Here is a 24437-nt window from a genome sequence, read left to right as displayed (position 1 = left end):
AACAATATTGTTACAAATCTGTAAAATTGCTTCCAAGCGCGGTTGGTTCTATCACCGGAAAGACTGATTTACCATCATCTGAATTGTATGCTGCTCGGATGCCGAGCCAGTAATCTCAGAGCTTGCCGACAAACTTGGCGACTTTGGCGACAAAATAGATAATGCTGGAAACTTCGAGAATTTTAACGATCCATCCATTTGGAACCGAGATACGTACTGACTGGCCCAGAAGGTTCTCGGCCCGCCTCCTGAGAACAATAAAAGGCCGGCAGTCTCAAGCTGTATTGAACCGGAAGCGTAATCGGAGTCACAGTAACGAGTCTTCGAGAGGATAGCAAAGCAACGGCGGAGTATAGTGTTGTGTGGAGCCCAAGCTATTGCTGAACTGGGCCGTGTGCCGAGTCCTGTTGTCAATTGTGGAAGCAGCGTCGTGTCGTGTGTGGAGTAGCCAGTCGTTTAATAGTGAGTCGGCAGTTGGAAACAGCTAAAGAGAGGAGACAGTGAGAACTTCAGCCGTTTGGAGAGACCGTAGACGAAGCTCCGAGGATCCTCTCTCCTTCTGGATTCTGTCTGGCCGCTTTGTGTGCTGAGGTCTATTACTACTTGTGGGCTACTGTTTGCTGTAGTGTGCTGTCCTATGTGTACGTCTCGATTGTATATAGTTGTCATCTTTGTATCCGTCATCTGTGTTTTTGTGTTTAATAAACGTCGTTGTTGTTTTCTGCTGTGGCCTGCTGATTGTGTTTTCACACCATACAGTCACTACAAACGAACCCGGTGATCCATAACAATATTTACATTAAATTTCCGTAAAAAATCAGATAATTTCTAACTCTGTAGCCAATCTGGTGGATAAAATTTTTTTATAAATTTCTGTTTCGGCCTTAGATAGCTACGATGAGCTATCTAAGGAAATTTCAGAAATTTTCTGCTACGCGGGGAAATTTCTGGATTTTTTCGAAAATAACTTATTCAAATAGTTAATTAAATCATTCCCCATAGTAAAAGGCACGTGCAACTTAATTCCATTAAAATTCTCAATTCCCCCACAAATAATCAAAATATTATTTTTCTATTAATAATTAAATTATAAAAATTCTAATATAACAGTTCTACCAAATTTCATGACGATAGAGCTTTATTGCGCTTGTCCAAACTAGTTTCAATTGATTTAAATCTTTTCCTAAGCTTACAAATTATAATTTATATTCCAAATTATGATGCGGAGGTGCTCGTGACCACTTTGTCACACCGCGGAACACTTAAACATCACGACGTTGCAGTTTCTGTAGCATCCTGGCACAAAGGAAAATTATTCGATTTTGGCGACGAGTCCCACGACATTAATTACATTTAATGACTTAATCTTGTACTTTTGTTTATTTTATTTTACTTTTCTTAATTATTTTTCTTATTAAAAGTCCGATAAAAATCGCAATTTTTTAATCTTACAAATATTAGATATATATTATATTGTTCGCCTTGATGTTATTGGTTATTTCGCACAGTCCATTTTGCCATAGCTGTAAGCAAAGACAAAGCAACTTCCTTTAATATTTTTAATCCCAAAACAAAGGTTTGATTTTATAAATTCCTATAAAATTCAATAAATTGCCCTTTTACTTTTCTCTAATTAAAAACAAATTGATAGGAAAAATCAATAACCCCAAAAGGTAGATGCAGAAGTGTAGAAAGTGCCAACAGAAAGAAAAAGGATGAAATACTGTCCGCTTTCATATGTGGAAACCCTCCGTTCATTTACGCATGCGCCAGGCTCCTTTGATTTCACAAAAAAGGGGTCGGGTAAGACGGAAGATAGAGAAGGAAATTTTTATTTTAATAACAATTTATGGAATTTTATAGTAATAATAATATTTGGAATTCAAAATTTGAATAGAAATTAGAATTCCATTTTCATTAAAGATCTGATAGAAAATTACAAATTCAGACGACATACCAGATGTCACCCGTCTAACTATAAGTTTTTTTGAGTTTATTTTTATGTTCACAAAAAGATAGACAGATTTCAATAAATAAATAAAAAAAGAAAGAACGAAAAGAAATCATACTCGGAGTGATGAAAAATATAGAATTGCATCAAAATTTGGAAATCGAATTTTTTTGTGATAACCACTTTCTCTTCAATTAACAACGATGCTTTTGATTTCTCTCATCATAAACTTAATAAAAGAAAGCAACAAAAAAAAAATTGCTGCAAGAGCGTTAAAGACAGTACAGTCAGAGTAGTAAAATCCAATATGTTTATTGGATTGTAGTCAAAGATGTTAAAAATGAAGTACTTTATAACGCGTCACACATTTCACAAAAAGAATGCCAACCTAAAAACGTTATGATGTTACTGAAACAGAAGGAAAGATTTTCTTTGATGTCCAAACAAAGTATTTTTTTTTAAATTATAACTTAACACAACATTACGGAGCGGAAGATTAAATGAAGCTACAAAATTGATTTGAAATCATGTTACAAAGAATAAAAATTATTGTTACAAATTATGTTAGGAATTAAGTTTCGAGATAATATGCTGTGAAGTTATTGAAAAAAATAGTTAAAATTTCGGATAAATTTAATCTAATTAAAATTTGAAAAAACACTTTCTTAATGAGCCTCTATTATTCTAGAATAAACAACCAAAATTAGTAACTGTAGATCCAACAATATGATCTGTAGAGCAAGTAGACCGATTCGTGCATAACACATCGCCATCACGCAGTTTACAGGAAATATGCCAGCCTAAAACATTTTCACATATACTTCTTTTTGACACATCTCTTGGTATTTGTATTAAAATACCCCCTAATTTAGGTGAGCAGTGTACGATTTCAAACGACTTACTTTTCCACTGGGCAAGCCAACATCTGCCAAACACTGGTAGACCATTTTTTCTGTTTTACCAGAAGCGAACGTCTGGGCGAGCCTGAAATATAACAAAAAATGAATTTATCTAACACTGCTCTTAGTTTATTTTTAATATATATATATATATATATATATATATATATATATATTAAAAATAAACTAAGAGCAGTATTGAAATCCAAATTAATTCCCAAAGTTTTTTAGTAATTCAGCCCATATTATATTAACTTCATTCTAAAATATTCTCTTATTTCCTGATCTCATTCCACTTTTTCTATTTAATTAATTCAATAGAAGCTTTGTAAAGTTGCTGAATCGGCTAAAAGCCGACAAGGTCTCACACTCCGAGTGAAGGGATAGAAACTGTCCAACCAAGCACATTCTTTTAAAAGATCCCTGTGTTTCCCTTATCAGAATCGACACGTGTAAAAAATCCCTATCAGAATCTTAATAATATATATATATATGCACTGCGAAAATTGTTTTCCCTCTCTTCTTACGCTAATCTGTTCTTGTGTCGCTCTGAGAACGGATGCAGACTTTAAAAATTCAAAGTGTCCTCTCTGACTTCGGCCACAGCTACTGCTTCAAAAAATGCTTACACACACACACACACATGTAAACATTTAATTTTTGTGAAGCAGAATGCAGATGCGAGAAGCAGACTTTGCATTTTTAAATTCGTTTTATTCTTTTCCTGGAGACAAGCACGATTTATTTAACAAGAAGGCACGGACAAGGCACGCCCGCTCTCTGCGCGCCACAAAAGCACAAAGTGGGGAAGAGAGAGAAATAAATTATCCCTCGTCTTATATAACATGAGATAGTGATAGGAAAAATATTTTTTTATAGTGCTAATGTATTATTAAGATTCTGATAGGGATTTCTGACGCATGTCATTCACAAGTAAGGGAAACACAGGGATCTTTTAAAAAGAATGTGCTTATTGGACATTTTTCTAGTCCTTCACGCGGAGTGTGTGAAAGTGTCGGCGTTTAGCCGATTCAGCAATTTTATAAAGCTTCTCTTGAATTAATTACGTAGAGAAAGTGAAATTGGATCAGGAAATAAGAGAATGAAATTACTATGGGCTAAATAAAGATAAAGCTTTGGGAATTAATTTGGACTAAATTAAGAGTTTAAAATATCAATACATATATATTAAAATCTAATTTAAATTTAATTAATTTCCTAATATTTGTCTAAATTAACATATTAACTTTTTCTAAAATGTTCTATTATTTCCTGGTCCAATTCCACCTTTTTTATATAATTAATGCAACAAAAGCTCTGTAAAATTACTGAAATTGACAAGTTCTGAGTAAGGGATAAAAATTTGTCAATATAAAGAAATTCTTTTAAAAGATCCCTACAATTCCCTTATCTAAATCGACATGTGTAAAGAAATTCCTATCAGAATCTCAACAGTATGGGATAAAAATTTCGTTCACTCTTTTCTCTTTTTTTCTTGGGTTGTAATGTAGATTGACGTACCTCATCGCTTCTTGCTTGTACATAAATTATGCCTCACGAGATGGAATAAAACGAAGTTTAAAAATTCAAAGCTTCTCCCTCTTTTTGGCTGCGAAACTGCTTCAAAAAATATGTGTTTACATATATATATATATACAGAGAGAGTTAGATAGTTATATATCAAGGAAATTATTGTACCTCTATTTTCATAAATTTATTTTTACTACTGTTTTATTTAATAAACAGCAAAATCTGAAGTTCGAAACAAAATTATAAAAAAAAAGAGGGAAGTGCTGATAAAAGTGCCAAAAAATAATTGTTTCTATCATATTCGTGATATATTTTTGCATAAATTGATTTTTATAGATATTTAAATTGCATTGTGGTTAATGAATGTTAAAGATGTTTTACTTTCTCGTACATGTAGTACAAAGAAAGTATAGCAATTGTCACAAAAATTCGAACTCCAGATTTTGACGAATCTCCATGTTTCAGACATCCATGAGTTCCAAAAACACATTTTTTGGAAAATGTTCGTCAGTCTGTCAGAGATAACTCAAAAGCGCCTTGAACCAGATGGCTGAAATTTGGTATACAACCTTATAGCCAATTTTGCAGATTTCTATCTAGTCTTGTATAAAATCTGTTCAAAGGAAGTCTGTCTGTCCAGCTGTTCGAATATAAGTTAACACAATAATTACAAAACGGAGATAAAATTCGACACACAGATTTAACATCTACACTATAGACACCCGCCAAATTCTGAGCCAAATCCAATTATGGGTTGACTGTCTGTCGATCAATACTTTCAAAAACATGAAAACGCGATAATTCAAAAATGCAATGACTGGGATTGGATAGGATTCGATTTGTGCATTTTAATGGCGCAAGAGCCAGTTCTGAATATATTGTTACGAAATTTCCGGGGTTCCTTTGGATAGTGGGAGTTATATGGTGTGAAGAACGCTCAATCACCAGGCGGCAGTAGAAAATAAGACAACGACGTTTATTTACACGAAGACACACAGGACAGCACAACTATATACAGCACAGAAGACGATTATCTTCAGCCGAGTGCAGCATACAATAGCATACACAGCAGCATACAACAGACTCTACTGCAGACAGTAGCACACAGCTTAGTTCAGCACTAGTTTCACTACGTCGCTGCTCCGCTTATCTCTGGAAGGCCAGTTCTTTACCGTTGGTTCCGACTACGACGACCCTGGCAGCCGCGGCCGCCTCCTTTTATAGGTCTCAGGGGCCGAGGCTAGAAGCCTCTCAACCAATCAGGAACGTTCGAGGCGTATCTCGGTTCCTACTGGACGGATCGGGAAAATTCTCGATGTTTCGGGTATAATCTATTTTGGCACCAAACTCGCCAAATTCGTCGCCAAGTCGCCAAATGGTCGCCAAGTTTGTCGCCAAGCTCTGGAACCTCCGACGCGACACTGGACTCCGTCCAATAAAGATGACTGTAAAACATTCTTTCCGATGGTGGAACCAACTTTGCTGGGAAGCAGCATTACAGATTCGTAACAATATTGCTCCAGACGTATGGTTTAAATATTAAACAAATATTATGAAAGTAAAAATTTAATAATTATCAACATGCACTAAAATTTGATTAAAATGTTAACATGTTGCATTTTAAAGAAAAACAAGATGTTTAAATTACATCATGGTAAAATATTACATAAAACGGTAAATACCGATAACTTTTAAAAATTTAAAAATGTTTTGATGGGTGGGGGGTGTTCACCCAGTCTTCGCATTTTCTGAAGCGACTTGAGTGCATCAAATTTGGTGTGACATTTTGTGACTACAAGTGCAGTTTTGTTTCAATGGGTTGAGAAAAATGCGTCTAAAATACTAATCCGATTTTCGGATACTATTAACCGCATGCCAGGGATTAATCGCCAAATAACCCGCCAAAGATGGCATGATAGAATTAGATAAAATGCCAAAATTATTTCGAAATTATTGCGCTCCAATGGCGTACATTAATGATGAATGAAAAGTTGGAAATAATATTCTATTATTAAAAATATAAAACTAGTTAAATATAATCAAACTTTTTTTTGTACATTTCGTTTTTATGCAATTTTATTTTTTGCGATTGTTTTATACGCTATATGAATTCCAACGATGTTGGTATTATCACACCATTGTAATATTTTCTATCAGTGTACATATGTACACTAAAACAATATGTATGTATATAATTATGTACATATAATTATAATATATGTGCATTATAATTATAATGTGTGTATATATCAAATCAACTAATTCCATTATTCCAAAATAAAATCAGTAATATAATCCAAAAATAAATCAACTCTAATATCTTGAAATGATGAAAATGAGTTTGAACCAGCTCATCACAAGAAGATGTGCGTTTTCGATTAAGACGAGAAGTATTGAATTATGTGCTTATTGGAAATTTCTCCATGTTTAAAACTAGAAATGAAATTTTTAAAAAATTCCACGTGTTATTTATTTATTTATTCAATTTGGAATGCACTTTCTCATTATTTCTTAAATCTTTCACAGATTTCCTAAGTGGAACTTATTTTATGCAACCCCCCACCCCCCAGGCTTCACCGCATAATTTTTTTTCTTTAATATATTGAAAAATATTACCTGTTATAGTTGTTTACGAAGTTTCGAATAGTTCTTTTGTGTGCGATTTCTTTTTTGCGGTCCCTATTTATTGCACAAAAACAGGTTTGACTATATAATAAATTTTATAGAAATAGTCTTTAAAAGCACAAATTTATTAGGGTACTAAATGACAATTTTTTTAACAATATTTTTTACTTTTCAAAATTCAATTAATAATTCGTTATTATAAATATTATCGAAACTTGAAATAAATTTTTCTCAAGTTCAGTACCTCTCTCATGGAATTATCATTGATTTAAAATTAAGCGATTAATTGATAACTAAATAATGACAATATTCAAATAATGTATTTTAATCGAGAATACACAAGTGTACAAAAATTCAGAACTGAAATGTCAAAAAGTGGATAAAAAATCAATTACAAAATTTCATATTTACAAACTTGAACTTGTAGCAAGTTTAGTGTGATAATTCGGAACTTTACTTCCATTTTAGAATCAGTTTATTTTTGCATAACACAAAACAGAGAGTTTGAAGAGGCTATTTACAGATGAATGATAAAACCTGACCAGAGTATTTACAGATGAAGCTGGAATTGATCAAACGACCCGTACATCAAAGAAATGAATATATAATGTAAAAAAAATACATTTTCTTAAAAAAAAAAAAAAAAAAAAAAAAAAAACATAATTCTACGTAAATCAAAACTAGATTGCCAGATTCAGAACTGGAATAAGATGCAAAGCAAATTCTAAAATGAAAACAAACAGGAAATATAAAACTTATTAACAGTAGCAACATTTAATTAACTGTGATTATATAACGTAAACAAGAGAAAAGAAAAACATTTACCTTCTCACAGGTATCTTGTTGTTTGGATCTACCATAAAACCCAAATTCATCCAACTGTAAGAAAGAAAAAAGATGGCGTCAGTAAGAAATCTTAACTAGAAGAAAGACAGACTTGATGCTGTCGCCTTTTATTCAAGATCGAGTGCTGAAACAGACAAAATCGAGAAACCTGTTCTATAAATATTTATTATCACTCTATTAAAAGATGGGTCACATACTGTCCACTGCTTAAGCTGGGAACATACCATAGAATCCACAGCCTAAAGTCGTGGGAATGAGTACCTTAATTAAGCAACATGGTTAGTCAGTTATGAAAATTAAACCATGCTTTTTACCTGTTAATATATGACTATCTTGTACTTAATAAATTCATAGAAAGTCAGTGGAATTTAGAGTAGACTAGTTCAAATAAGGACAGACCCGATTGATGAAGTTGTAAATAGCAAACAATATTAAATAACCGAGACAAAATTTAAAATTAAATAAAGCAAATCGGATTAGACATTAAAGTTTTTATTATAAGAGCTAGAATTATATTAGGAAAGGAAATATGAATAAAAAAAACAATTATTCTTCTAAACGGAAAAAAAATATTTTCATGAAAAATTGGCCTCTTTTTCAATACAAGTTCTACAACTTAAAAGAACACTTACTGTTTCTTGAGGCATGTGGCCGGACAGACATTATTGGCCTTGATGTTATTGGTTATTTTACGCAATCCATTTTGCCATAGCTGTAAAGAGAGATAAAACAACTGAAGGTATTTCTAATGGAGTTGTTATTAAATATAATGCTATGTTTTTGTTACGGGGTGTAGAATTATTTTCTGATAATGAGTTAAAACGAATTATATTAATTTCGATTCGAAAAGCCTAAAAAAATCTAGCACGAGATAAAACCTGAATTAAAAGTTCTTGCTACTTTCAACATTCAAAGAAGAAACTGTAATAAAATCTCCTCAAATTTAGTTGCTGTCAAAAAAAAGTTCTTGCTACTTTTGATATTTATAGAAGCAGAATGTAAGAATTTTTTTTCAGCTAGTAAAGAATTTCAAATTCTGGCTATTTTTAATTTTCAAAGATGTCAAGATATAAACATTCTTCCAAATATTATTATAATTAGTAAAGAATAAAACATTCTAATTTTTTTCAATATTTAAGGAAATTGGAATTTAAATATTTTCTTTTGACTGATGTTATATCACATGCGCGATTAGAAAGGTAAACTGGTTTAAGCAACACATATATACCACTTTTACATTTTTGCACTTCTAATATGCATCTTAATATATATCAGGGGAAAAAAAGTTTTGCACCTAAGAATATAATAACAACGTTGCCGGATGTAAAAGATGTATGATAAGTGAATTGTTTGACAATACAGCAGTAGCAACAGACATAATGTATCATCTGCTTCGTAGATTGGAAAACAAAATAGCGTGCAAGACTCTCGCTTTGTATTTGGAAATATGTTTTCCAGTCTAATTATTCGTGTTCCGAAATGTTCGTAAACCAAGATCTGGATTCATAAATAGATGAGAAGTTTGCATGTTTTCGTCCTTTTGACAGAATGAATGTTCTTTGAATTTTTACACTGATCAAACAACCAAAATTTTACAGACTGCAATTTTTTCTGGATTGAAAAATAAATACCCTATTTTACAAATTCAAATTAAATATCTCCACGATATTTTTTTACATGTCGACAAATATAGATAGTTGCTTTTAGAAAACATATATAATACCCATTGAATGTCATGGAATACCCGTGACATTCAATGTATGGCAGATTTTTTTTTTTCACAAATGACCAACGATTAAGCGTTAAATAAAGATTTTTTTATACCCCAAAACACATCAGTTTAAGATTTTTTTTTTAAATTCCTAGCTTTTGGCCATATATGCATCACCTATCATTAAATATTTTTCTTTCTAGTGAGTAATATTCTGTGCTAGATATATTCCTTTCATCTTTCCTAGGGACGTGATTTCTGCTAAATATCTCTGCTATATTATAAAAAAGCAGCTTTTGCATTCAAAAACAGCTTCAATTTTCCAAAAAGAATTATATAATGAATTACAAATCGACCCGAATGATTTACATTTTTTAAAAATAATAGTTTATGTTCCGAGAAAAAATACTGCTTCATTTTCCCTAAAAGAATTCTAAACTGAATTATAATTCGATCAGAATACATCTACATTTTTTAAATAATCGTTTGAGTTCTGATAGGAAAATATACCGAAATAACGCGTTTCTTGGAATCTGCATAAGAAAACTATTTATAAAAATTTTACTTTTCCTCATTCACGGTGCTTATAAGAGAAATGGAAATCAGAATTATTTGTCTTTGAACGGTATTTTTAAGTTTTATATACTGCGATACGCTAATTTTAAAGCATTTCTAATGTTTATAGAGCTTCAACTGTCATATAATTTAAGGTAGTATTCTTATTTAATTCCATTTTCATAATATGGGCTCACTTAAACCAAATATAATAGTTTTTGATCCACGATTTATTCATTTCTCTTGACACTTACTCAAAAATAAAAGAATTTTCCCCCTTTTATTGATCGAATATTTTTTACTTGAACTTAGAGCAGCGATTTTCGAGTGTAAAATCGTTTGGAATAAAAAAATCCATTCGTCGACATTTTTTGTTTAATTTTTTTCTCTCTTTATTGGTAATTCCCAATTTCCTGTTCGGCGTTTAGTCAACACGTCGTTTTCTGAGATAAACACTAGCCGTTATTTACATTTAAAGTGAAGGCAGCTTTACTTTTCGATGAAGATTACTTTTCTTGGTTGATTATTGACCGCGACAGAAATTTATATCTCTAATTATACTTGCTAATGTTCTGTAATTTATGATCTCATCCGAATATACTTCCGAGAAATTCTTTCTTCAAATGTTATGAATCACTTTCATTGAAATTTCTGAAATTAACGTACCATTAAAAACAAAAACTAAATCATTGAGCAGTGTTTTTATTAAGAGAGATTACAATAATAAATAGCTCTTTCGTTCTGACTTACGTTTAGAAACATAAATTAGCACAATAAATTCTTACGTTAGAAATATAAATTAATATATAAATAATGCAATGCTTTTATATCATTAAATCCTTTAACTGACTCTAAATTTAGTGGATAATTCATGTACGAATTGATTAACAAATATTTTAATCCATTTTTATTTTTCAAGATATCTATTCTTTTGTTAAAGATAGAATTTGAAATTCACTGTTTTATAAGCTTCACTATTTTTTGCTTTTAATATCGATATTGGATTGATATAAAAATCGTCTGCAATGCTAATCGTGATATTTATAAACAAAATTGTTGTTTATTCTGAATTCTTATGCATTTGTATTCTCGTTCGTGATGAATTTTATGTCCGTTTTGAATTTCTTAAGTGATAAATTGAAAGTGATTAAGCGGTTATTTTTAATGATGAAATGTTGATATTAATAATAGATAATAATTAGTCATAATTACCAGATATTTAAATCGGTTTATTTAGAACTAGCTGCTTTTGAAACCCAATTTATTCGCTCAGATTATTTACTTTTTAAATTGTTAAATGATTAATATAGAATGCAATTTTATTTAGTTTTTTAAGACTAATAAATCGAAATATAATTAAATTAGTTTATTGTAATTTAAAAAGTGTATACATTACGAAGTAAAAGCAGAAGTCAAATTCCAACTAGATTAAAATATACGATTGAATGTTTTAATGGATATGTTTGAATTCCAGCATAACATTTAAAAACATTGTTACATTGTGTGTCAAATTGAATTGACAATTATTATTGAACATTAAGTGCAAAATTTGTGCGGAAATACAATTGACATAATTAAAAATGTTTTTTTTTCTATTTTAAGTTAATACAAAAATTATTTTTGTAAGATAATTTTTTTGTAAGATATGAACATTAATTTTCAAAAGCACTCAGAACGTTTACCATCTGGCGACAATTAGGTCTATTTTTGTGTTCATTTAAACTCTATTTGAATCCCATCTCTTGATTTTTTTTTCCTTTCCTCTAACTGAATAAACTTTTTTGGAGACATTTCGAACCATCTCTAGAACCTTCTTAATCACTTTTTCAACTCTATAAATTAACTAAGCGTAGTCCTCAGTTCAAGGCAGCTGCAAAAACGTTCAAAAAAGCAATAAGAAATTCGTACGATGGTTTGTTTATATTCAATTGCTGCCATGCGATATTAAGTAATATGAGCCATTTCTGTGATAAACACCAGGTAACATAAATAATAGTCAATAATTATTCATACCATGCAAATTTATAACTTTAACCGCAGCGCGCTTGTATGTAACAATTAATATAGTGACTGTAAGGTGTCTTAGACAGAAGTAGTCAAATCTAGTTATTTCAGGTCTCTCACCTCTGCCGTTTCAGGATCTGGACAGACCACGTGAGTGTAGTTGATGTTGACCATGTCCGTGCCGCTGCAGATGGTTAGAGAGACGTCATCCAGGTTGTATTTGTTGCGTGACATTAACTCCGTCATAAATCGGCTGTCCTTTTGAAAATATTCAAACATGAGCAGATTCGAACTACAAAAAGTCAAAGAAAAATAATAATAATAGTAATCGTCCATACCTTGGGCAAGCCTCCTCGCCGGATGTCGTTTACATGAGACAGTTCCAAAACTCTGCCATGCTACAAAGCAAAGAAGAAATTGATGTGAATACAACAGACATGATTTGAGTAAAGAAATATATTTTAAAATAGAAAAACGTCTTTATTAGTATGTTACAATGATGAAAAGGACATTTTGGTCAAAAATATGAAGGCCAAACTAAATTGTAGAAGATTGAACTGCTGATAGAAATACTATAAGTAAAATTAAATAATAATCACATTTACAGCATATTTTTAATTGGATGTTAATGCTCAAAAATCTTTTTGTTCTGATATTTATTGTGTCTTAATTAATTTCAACTTTTCATGATTTTTGTGTTTAATTTTGAACTCCTGGTTATTACATTTTAATTTAGAAAGATAGTTTCTTTTTATATGAATCTAGAAGAATACGAGCGCCTTTTATTATCATTAACCAAATAAAAAGTATTATAAAAATGTTTTTTTAATTTTGTACTTTTTAGACATTAATATACTACTACGTTCAAAAAATGTTATATTCTGCTTTGGTAGCTTCTTACTCGGTATTTCCTTTGAAGTAACAACTGTATGCATCTACCTATACGTGATCATCATAGTTTATAAAAAGATGTAAAAGTGGATTACAAACCTCCTTTTGTCACCTTCTCCACGATGTGTTCGTCACTGCACTTCTTCTGAACTTGAAAATGGTTGTTCCTTAATCAAATTCTTTATCAGAAGAAAAAAATTCTTGTGGAACGAAATCAGGGAAGTAGGTTGATTTTGAAAATATTAAGTGATTCTTCGATAAGCAGTTTGATACTTAGTTGGATTTATGAATTGATGCCATATTGAGATGGCATACTCACGACATGGCTTTCTGGACTTCTGATAGTTTTGAATCTCGAACGATGTGCATCCATATATGCATATTTGAATTGTTTTGTTCTTTGTTTCGAATGATCGATCACATGATACATTTTACGTGTTTTTTCTTGGTGTTGTATAATTAATTTACAATTGAAAATATTGGTTAAAAGTTTCAGAATTTTTTGAACGACATAATATTTTACAAGTCATTATTATAAATATTATGGAATGTTGTAGTCAATTTTTTTCTCAAACTGATTTCCAAAACTTAATAGAATGAAATTCTAAAATTTTTTAAATGTTGAACTGCTTCCGAGAACAAATAATTATACAAAATGTTTGAACTCTAATATATAAAAAGACTTGAAAAAACAAACTTGTGGATGAAATCCCATAGCAAAATTAAAAAAATTTCACGTATAAAAAGTCGTTTTTGTTTTGCAGGCCTTTTTTAATCAAGTTGACCATAAAATTATATTAAAATAATATAAAATACGAGTTACTTGCATATATTAGAAAATTCATGTCTTGAAAATTTTAAAAAAAGTATTCAAGACTTGAAAATTAAATATTTTTAAATGTAAATTTATAATTTTTGTATTAAATTTCACAATTAATCATGCTGAATAATTCAACAACATTTGAATCGTAAAAAATTTATTTCACAAGCCTATACTAAATCCTGAAATATTTCTTCAAATTAAATAAAAATTGTGCGAAAATGAAATTAATATGACTGAAAAGCTTTGTTTTGAGTGTTTAGAATTTTAAAAAGATGTAAAAATGAAATTTGTGCAATAATATAATTTGATGTTAGTGAGGAAAAAGTCTCTTGCTTGCATCAGCCGCTGTCTTTTGGCTTAATATTTATGAAAGTATTAATATAGCATTGCTATCACCCTCCAACATTAGTTATTGAACAAATCCCTTTAAAGCCCCACTCACATTTCCAGTACTCTTCCAGTAGATGAAGAATCCCAAATCGTCCACTCGGAAGAGGGATTCTGGTTCGTAATTGTTCTCCTCCTTGTCCTACAAAAAGAAAAAATCACTAATTTACTTCTTTCTTTCTTTCTTTTTTTTCCTTTATAAAAATAGGAGATGAATTTATTAATAATTTTTACACTACAGAGATCAAAACTATTCGAAAGTTATTCTTGATTCTTTGTTTACAAATCCTGTGCAGCAGGGAATTCTAGAGAAAGTTTCATGAGAAGAAATTAAATAGTTTAATAATTGTTTTATTAATTATAACTTCAAATATTTGGTTTGGTTGGGATTAAATTTTTACGTCTAATATTTCTAATTCAAAAAATATTATTCGGTATGGTATTAAAATGCGCACTTTATCATCTGAAACATTTTAATGAAAATGAGAATATCAATTGAATCAGACGATAACTAATTTTCTCTAAATGTTATTAATATTTCTTATTTAAGTATGTCAAATTTTGAACACATATACTGAGGTATAAGAGAGGTTTCAATCAACGTTTTGAGCAATTAATTAAATAATTGAATTTTTATTAATAAAAATAAGAAAACAAATTAAATTAATGTTTGTTTTTGATATAAATTATTAATCATCTGGTTTTGAACTTTATTATTTCAGTGGGTTTTTTTAAAGAATATCCCTAATATGTTCTCACAACAGTTCTCTACACGTATTTTTATTTTCGAATAATAACAAAAATTATCATAAATTTGCATAAAATTAAAAATAAAAAAATTCTGGACATGAAAGAAGTAAATAGAAAAGAAATTTGAATCACAGAAAAAAACAAATATTTGAACTTTAATATGTTGTTAAAATAATTTTAGAGAAATAAAATTTAGGGAGGATATAACGGAAAAATAATAAAACTTTACCTAGTTTTCAATGAGCGGTATTTTAATTAAATTCGGGGCTTTGAAAAATTGACACTGATCTGTCATTAGTTTCAAAGGCCACTCTTTCAGACTAGGAAAAATATTACAGGTTTGTATAATTTCTCATTACACAAAATTCTATATTCATCTTGATTAAAATATGTTTTACTACTTCGTAAGAGACATATGTAAAGAAGGCAGAAAATTTAAAGAAGTAATTTTTGATTTAATAAATTAAACTGTAGCATTCTGTTGAAATCAAAGAAAAACGTTATCAATAATATTGAAAAAAGAATGAAAAGTCTTAAACAAAGTAAAGTAGAATAAAGTTCCTTGCTTCAAAATCGTCTGCTTAGTTATTATTCAAATTTCGTTAACAAACATAGAAGCATGAAGAAGGTTTCAGCTAAGATTTCATGGCCAGGAATTATATAGAAGTTAATCTTTCTAAGAGAAGACTTGAAAGTATTTTCATTACAAGCGATGGCATCGAATAAATGAACAGTATTAAGTTGTGCAATAAAAACAGTTTTTAAAAACACACTTTCAGTAAGCCGTTAAAAAGGGGAAATAAATATCACAATCATCTACGCCAAAAAATGAAAGCTATAAGGGTTTGTGATGCTGAAGATATAGGCTACGTAAGATGAATTTCACCAACTTTCATAATATCTTGTTAATTTTTACTGAATTTCTAGATTTTTCTTACTTTTGTTATTGTATTTTTTTCAGCGATTCATTCTTAAGCTGTTATATGCTAAAGCGCATATTTATTTGAATTTTTTTTTGTACACTAATAAAAAATCTATTTTTTATTTTATTATTTATTTATATATTTTATTTATTTCAGAAATTTTTTGCCCCATTTCACTACTTGGCGGTGCCACTTACACAGAATCACAATTTGATGAAAATGAATCGATTAAATGAAAACTGAGTTTTTAAATATTTTAAAATATTCAATTGTCTCCCTGAAATTCAATACTATATACAATTTCAGAGCATTAATTCTTATACAGTGGCTCAAAAAATTGAGAGTACACCTTACTTTTACATGATAAATCCGATTTTCAATATAAATAACACATTACCGGGAAGTGCAAACATGTTTTTATATTTACACATAACAAATGGTTTAATTTAGAGTAAAAATAAAGAAAAATCAACGAAAAACTTCTAAATTAAAAAGTTTCAAAATCATTTTAAATAAACATACGCAGTATGTTGCCTCAAAAAATTGAGAATACACCAATGAAATTCTTGTAATATCTCGTATAGAAAGAACGTGTCAATATTTAGTTGCATGTTTTTTGGCTTTTTTAATGACCTTCAAATGTTGTGGTACCGATTCGACCAAATTTTGGTGGTATATCTGAAGATATTTTTCACCATTCTTTTTGCAACACTTGTTTTAAATGGGTTTTGTTTCTAATTTTGTGTTTTTGGACCACTGCTTCGAGTGTGGTTCGAGTTCAATGGTATTGATGTTGGGGTAATGTGTGTAACTGCTGTTTATAATGAAAAAGACACCATATTTTGAAGTTACATTCATTCTGTTTGGGATCGTTGTCCAACTGGAAAATGAAATTTCCATCTAAACTCAGATTTTCAGCACTTTCCTTTAGACTGCTGCAAAGTATATCCAAGTAAACCATATCGTTTATAATGTCATCTATAAAAATTAAATTTCCTACCCGGGATGAAGCCATGCAACCTCAAATCATGACGGAGTCACTATCATGTTTAATTGTAGGAGGTAAATTTCTTAGATCCAAAGCAGTATTAGGCTTTCTCCATACAGTACGATAGCTGTCACTGCCAAAAATATTGAGTTTTCTTTCATTACTAAATATAGCTTTCTTCCAAAGGTTATTGGTCTTTAATAGATGAGTTTTTGCAAACTTCAGATGCTTTTTCTGAATTTGCAAGCTGATGAACGGTTTCTCTCTAACAATGCTACGTTTATATCCAGCTTGTCTAATGGCATTTCACACAGTTTTAGCACTTCTGCCTATGATTTGAAAAGTTTCTGCAACAAATTGGATGAACCATATGGTCGCAGCAATCTAAAGGAAAGTGTAAAAATCTGGGTTTAAATGGAAATTCCATTTTCCAGCAGGACAACGAATCAAACAGAATGCACGTTGCGTCAAAATATGGTGCCTTTTTCATTGTAAACAGCAGTTACAGACACCACCACAGTACCTCGACATCAATGCCATTGAATATTCTTGTGCCATACTCGGAAAAGGGATTCAAAAACACAAAATTAGATTCAAAACCCATTTAAAACAAGTGGTGCAAGAAGAATGGGGTAAAATATCATCAGATATCATAAAAATTGGTTAAATCGATACCATAACGTTTAGAGGCCATTATAAGAGCCAAAAGACGTGCAACTTAAAAGTGACACTTTGTTTCTATGCGTGATATTGCAAAAATTTCACTGGTGTGTTCTCAATTTTTTGAGGCAAAATTCTGCGTATGTTTATTTAAAATGCTTCTGAAACTTTTCAATTTAGAAATTTTTCGTTGATTTTTCTTTATTTTTACTCTAAATTAAACCGTTATGTGTAAAAATATAAACATGTTTTCACTTCCCGGTTATGTGTTATTTATATTGAAAGTCGGATTTGTCAAGTAGAAGTAAGGTGTACTCTCAATTGTTTGAGGCACTGTACATTGCAAAATTCAGACCAGGCCATTCTACTGGATTTTACCATTTCAGGTAGATTATAGAAGAAATTGAGGTTAATCTAGCTCATAAATAAAAATCTTTGTAAAAAAATACAAATCTTTTAATTTTAAGAGACTTCCATTATATTAACAATTTGCAACAAGTGCAAAAAATATATATCGCAAGGATTTATTCAAAAATTGTAGAGCTAAAATATCAACATCAATATAAATGTTTCATTAAGTTAACATTTAAAAAAATTCTTCCTTGATAAACATTGTCTATTCACAGTATAACTGTTAGTCAAATTTGGTAGTCTAGTTCTAACGGTATGCTGCGTAGAACGTCTTGAAGGATTTCTGCATCATTCAAGTCAAAATTATTTACAGATAATTTATTAAGTATAAACATCATCAGACTGAAAGCTCTTGACTAATAATTGTTTTCCTGATATTTATCTGTAAAAGGAGAAAAGTAAATAAAAAATAATGTTAACTCCTTGAAAAAGTCACTCTAAAATTTCTACAATTATAAATTTCCGCTGAGAAATATGCATTTCTGACTCTAATCAAATTATAGAATGAACAATAGTTCATGAAAAAAAGTTGTCTTAACGGAAAATAATTCCATAACAAAAAGAAAAGGATTTTAAAATTTTATTTCGATTGCAACTGATGAAATTCATAAGAAATTATAGAAAAAAGCCACGTTTAATTATTATAGTACATTCATAAATATAAGCTAGAAAATTTCAAATCCTAATAGTGCTGCAATTTTATTTATTTAACAATCGCTTAAGTGTCAGAAGGAGAGAGAAAAAATATTTCAAAATGGAGGTTGTTGGAATTTATTATTTACTAACCACCATTGGCGACCAGCCGGTTCGCCAATCTTAATGCCCGTTAACATTTTAATAATTAAATATTTTATGTAATTCCTTCTTTAATAGCTTCTTCATTAAAATATTTCAAAACTTCAAATTTTGATAGTCATATAATTCACTCATAATATTATAAAGGCCTTCAGTCATAACGTAATATGTATCTCTCTCATTTTCTGTTAGAGCCCATAGAATTTATGCTTTATATTAAAGTGGAAATGATTAATCTGCAATTAATATAATAATATTTTTTTACTGAAACAAAGCATTTTTAATAATATGATTACTAAAAACAGAGTCACTGAGCATTTAAAACTTATGGGCACTAAAGAATATCTTTCTTAATTTATGTAATATCTCAAGAATTTGTCTACAAAATTTTCTCAGATTCATCATGAACAGATCGATTCATTAACATTGTTTCATTTTAAATGCATCAAACACTAAGAAAATAAAATGAATCGTTTAAAATAATCGGTCGAAAACAGGTTTAAAAAAACTACTTAAAAAACGATGTACTTAAAACTATAAGCATATACAAAAAATATATACCTTACATAAATACAATTTAATTACAAAAGCATAAAACTCACCTAAAAATAATTTAAATCTAGTTCGCATCCGTTGAAAATAGTTGTCAACAATCGGAACACAATGAGCATGCGTGAATTTTCAACGCCAGTTATGGTAACGCAAATGCGTGAATTTTCTACGCCAGTTGGGGTAACGCTACCCAGATTAGAAATTTTTAATTTCCTTTACTCTGTTTTATTTTAATTCAAAAGTACTTCAAAATGAATCTGAAAGATCGATTCATTAACAATGTTTTATTTTAAATGCATCAAACACTAAAAAAATAAACAGAATCGTTTGAAATAATCGGTCGAAAATATGTTAAGCCTATCCTTATTAGCGTGGGGGAAAATCTGAAGCCTTACTCATTTGGCGGTGGGGAAAATGAAACGATTCTTTTGGTGGGAAAGTTAGTTTTTAATTAATAATTAAAATTCTAATTAAAAATTCAAAAAAAGGGACCCCAGGTGCACATTCCCGACCTCCGAGGTATGCATGTGCCAAATTTGGTAGCTGTAGGTCGAACAATCTGGAATGTAGAGCACCAACACACACACACACACGCGCACGCACGCACACACATTGAGTTTTATATAAGTATAGATTTAGTGAAGTTGCCATCTGTAAACGACTTGCATTTCCTGTATCACGTTCTCCAAAGTATGATATTGTAATGGTGTATTTTCGTTCAATCAAGTACATGTTGTCGTTAAAGTGTGAAATTTGTTATTTCGTGGAGCGTGATAAATTATTTAGTGGAATAACGATATTATACGAAATAATTAATAAATTATGATCATTAATTCATGAAATAACTAGAATTTTATGAAATAAATGAATTATGCGCTTTAATGGCAATATGTATAATCTTGGCTCTCTGTAAATAACAAATTATTCTATCTTTGAACAACGACTACTGATAAATTATTCGAGAAAAGACTGATTTAAAATCTGAATTTGATTTCGATTAAGGAACCTTGTAATACTCGTATATAGAACAAAAATTTATTCTTCATTTTACGCAACATAATATTTTCCATTACAAATAAAAATAATTTTCCCTTATTTTTATTAGCTGATATACTTAGCGTTGCTGAAAATGAAATGATTGTCACATCTTTTCATTTATGAAAAAATAATTATTTAATCACTAATCTGTTATTTAGAATTTTTTTACAAAAAAAATCTTTTATTAAACTTTTTTTTTCTCATTTCAGTACCATAGAACTAAATTTGGAGCATCTACCATAAGAGATGATTTAAAGCAAAAGTTAACGCTATCACTATGTAAATGTATAATATTTTTATATAAAATGCTGAATTCGTAAAATAATTCTATTGTCAACAACATTTTTTAAACTGAGATAAGAAAATTTTTTGCATTAAAAATTTTTAATATCTATTTATTTCATTTATAAAATTCCTCGAAAAATGGCATATCGTCCGAAACAATTTTTATAAATCTCATTATTTTTCACAAATTTTATTAATAATCTTTAAAGAACAATGTAAAATTTTATTAAAAACTTGAATGGCAACAAATATGTATTTACAACATGAGGAATTATATTTTTTTGAGATTAAAAAAAGTTTAATATCTTGGCTTGAATGTCGAAAACAAACTTAATTTAATTAGCGCCAAATACAACATCAATAAATTATCGGCAAAATATCTGATAATCCTATTAATCGGACGAAATCCAATATCTTCTTTAAACTTCTAGGTAAATAATAAAATGCGTTTCAATAACTAATTACGTCTAAATAACTAATAAAAATACATTTAAAAATTTAAAATATGTTTAAGTAATATGGTGTTAAAATACGTTTTGTAAACTGCTAAAACGTATTTCTAAAAAGTTCAAGTTATGCTCAGAATAAATTGCACATGATTCACACGCAACGATGTTCTCCATAAGAATTTAAAAAATATCAAAATTCGACGATCGCATTAAAGAATTTTTTGGGAAACTTTTCAGTCGACTAAGTAATTATAAAAATCCTGATGTTCATCGATCAAATCCAATGTACTCAAGTCCGGAAATTGTTCTTGTCCATGCGCTACTACTAAATGGAGTCTTTTACTTTTAATTATTTACTTTTACTTAAGTCGTTTCTCAGAACGTTGGCTTCATTTTATCTGCATCTCTTAAATCATTATTGCAGTTAGCCACATAAACTCTTGTTTTTCACTACTTGACTACTGGTCATTTTACAAAATGTTCTTGTTTTTGAGGATTTTATTACACTCGATTTTAGTACAAATGGTCCGGCTCTAAGACTCAATCGAATATCCAATAAAATGCGATCTAAGGGCAGCCATTTTCAAAACCCAGTTTCAATCCCCATGGGTCATTGAACGCAAACAGTGAAGCTTTCAATAAATTTTTAAGTTACAGAAAACCTCAGAATCATTTTTTGAAATTCGAAAAACACTTTTTAGATATCAATAAAGCGTAATAAATCTTATTTAACCCTTTAAACGCCATGCCCATGTTTCATATGATATCGAATTATCATGTCTCAAACGTATAAGAAAATTAATTGAGTAAAAGATTCTATAATTCGATACAAAGATACACATAATCCATAAATGTCAAATATTCTTGGTATTTTTAATTAATTTTGTTAGACAATAAGTTTCCTAAAACGGAATGAAGGGGTTAAATAATTTTATCCATGTTTAGGTTACTTCGAATCCAGTTTACTGAACAAATCTTGTGTACAATGGGGCAGTTAGCTCTCACAACATCCAGTATATTCGATGGAAATACAGTTCTTCTGTACTAATAACAAAAATGAATGTATATGTGTTGGAGCTCTACAGATCATACTATTTGACACAGAGTTACCAAACGTGGTGCATATATACTGTGAAAAGTGGGAATGTGCGCTTTGGAACAATGTTTTAAAAAATTTGAAGTAGAATTCTAGTTAATTAAAAATTAATATGAATTTTGTCGTTTTTCTAGGATAATTAATTTCCGAATTGTGAATACTTTTGCACTAGAATGAATTTTAAACAGTAACAAAATTTAAACATTTAGTGGACCTTATTTATGGGTCGTAAAAATATTTGCTAAATTTTGAAAATTTTCAAAAAAATATTTTTTTCTTTAATTTGCAATTACAGATCACGTTTGCTACCTTGAAATTCAAACCGTTCTCTTTCTTTCATTAAATGTTGAGTCACGTGATTTTCCTCCAATGTTGAAAGCTAAAAAAAGGACTCTGTTTCGTAACTGTGTAACTTAAAATTATTACAATATTCCGAAATGTAGAAGATGAAACGGATATTTACATTTTTAATACAGCTATTTGTCTCCATTCATGTACATAATAAAACTTAAATAAGACAATGGAAACACGATTTTAATGTCAAGCAATTTTGGTGGAATTATGGATAAGGCGTTATATCTAAATGATTTGACTAAGAAATTTAACCAATATTCCTGGAGAACCATCTGATCGCCTGAAGTGATTAGCAATTAATAAAAAAATAACTATTTGATTGATTGTCACTAAACATTTTCATCTCTTTCTCAGCTTGGTTTGCGAAACCATGTCCTACTGCAGTCTCTGTCCTCTTGATGGCTACTAATAATCCTCTGAGTTTATCAATCATTTAATAGAATATGCTGCATATTAGATAGCAATTCTTTATAATCATTTTAATATCACAATCTTGGCTAACCGTCCTTTCAATTAACAGATAGTCCTTTCAAATAACAGCCTTCATCCTTTTAGTCGATTTGTTAAACTGGTAATACAGAAGAAGACTAATAAAATTCTCTATAATCAAAGCAAAACAATATGCATAAAAATTTAACGAAAGATTAAAAACATAGTCACGGTCACTGTAATCTAATCGGCTAGGAGTCTTTAGACATTCTCTTAATAGACAAAAGTATTGTACTGTGAGACTAGGCAGTGCTATTTCTAAGAAACAATTAATTGTACATTCGATATATAGCACAAAAAAGGCACTATTGTTTCAAAAAATATAATTAACGGAACATTCTACTAATATCAAAAAGTACCTCTTCCCACATATCGAAGACGCATCCTTTCAGGAGTGGTTCAGGTACAGGGACCTGCCAGTTGAATTCGTAGGCCTTTGTCATTTTCAAATTAGTTCGGGCGACCCCGGTACCTGACAAGTCAGGCACTGAAATGCAGTATCCAGTTCTTGAGAGCTAATCCTTTAGGGAAGCCGGATAAAGGCATGTAACAAAGAAAACAAGCTGTGCTTAATTGACGGGAGAAAACTTACAACAGACCCTGAAAAAATTCATCCTTCATTTTTCGAGTATATTCTATTCAGAACAGGTTGACATTTAAAATATTTGAATGAGAATAGAAGTCTCCTTTTCATTTTCTGGTAAACAAAATATAGCACAGTTTAATTAACTTGAAAAGCTTCATACTGATTTTTTTTTCTTGATGCGACAAATTCTCACTAATATCATGCTAAAAAAATCTTGTAATTCGAATTAATTTTTGTTAATTCAAAGCTAAAACATAAACTGTAATTATCTTTTTTTATAATTTCGGAATTGCGTTGAATTGGTTTATCAGCTACAGGAAAAAAAATAATATTCTACAGTTTTTAAAAAGTCGTTTGGTCTAGATGAAATTTTCAATTTAATTGAAAATAAAGCTGCAGACGATAAGAGAGTTTTGTATATCGTACTTTATATCTCAAAGAATTTTACACACACACACAAAAAAAAAAAATCAATCATTTGTAAGAGATGCATTTATTTCATTGCGTATTGGAAATTCATCAAGAGACATTAAATCTATTTTACATTTGCCGAATATTATATTTGCAATATGTAGAAATAAACTGTGATCTAATATTTGAACAATACGATGTTGTAAATAATTTGCGTATTGAATTATAACTAATTGCGATGCTATACGTACTTAAACTTTTAATCGCAAATACTGAAACATAGAGGAATTCATGACAATTAACAAAATTATTGATTTCGTTTTACTAGTAAAATATAAACTATTTTCACTCCAAATAAATGACCATCGGAGCGATTTTTTCCCCTTCAAAATGTTTTTAAAACTATCAGAATTCGTGAAATACAATAA

The 24437-nt window shown here is 29.8% G+C and overlaps 1 protein-coding gene across 1 annotated transcript in view; it reads right to left on the bottom strand.

The window, feature by feature from the left end:
- The window catches only part of LOC129957048 (1-phosphatidylinositol 4,5-bisphosphate phosphodiesterase-like), an 85772-nt gene extending 62286 nt beyond the window's left edge, over positions 1 to 23486 (bottom strand). The window contains exons 1-7 of the mRNA XM_056069172.1: positions 23372 to 23486; positions 14278 to 14364; positions 12460 to 12519; positions 12242 to 12379; positions 8484 to 8563; positions 7831 to 7884; positions 2854 to 2935 (exon numbers count right to left, since the gene is read on the bottom strand). Coding sequence (XP_055925147.1) covers positions 2854 to 2935; positions 7831 to 7884; positions 8484 to 8563; positions 12242 to 12379; positions 12460 to 12519; positions 14278 to 14364; positions 23372 to 23455 — 585 coding nt within the window. The 5' untranslated portion in view covers positions 23456 to 23486. The remainder of the gene's footprint in view (positions 1 to 2853; positions 2936 to 7830; positions 7885 to 8483; positions 8564 to 12241; positions 12380 to 12459; positions 12520 to 14277; positions 14365 to 23371) is intronic.
- Between the last annotated feature and the right edge of the window lie 951 nt (positions 23487 to 24437).

The sequence above is a fragment of the Argiope bruennichi genome, chromosome 11, assembly GCF_947563725.1.
Source record: "Argiope bruennichi chromosome 11, qqArgBrue1.1, whole genome shotgun sequence".
NCBI classification, from domain to species: Eukaryota; Metazoa; Arthropoda; class Arachnida; order Araneae; family Araneidae; genus Argiope; species Argiope bruennichi.
This window is presented reverse-complemented; position numbering and strand designations above follow the sequence as displayed.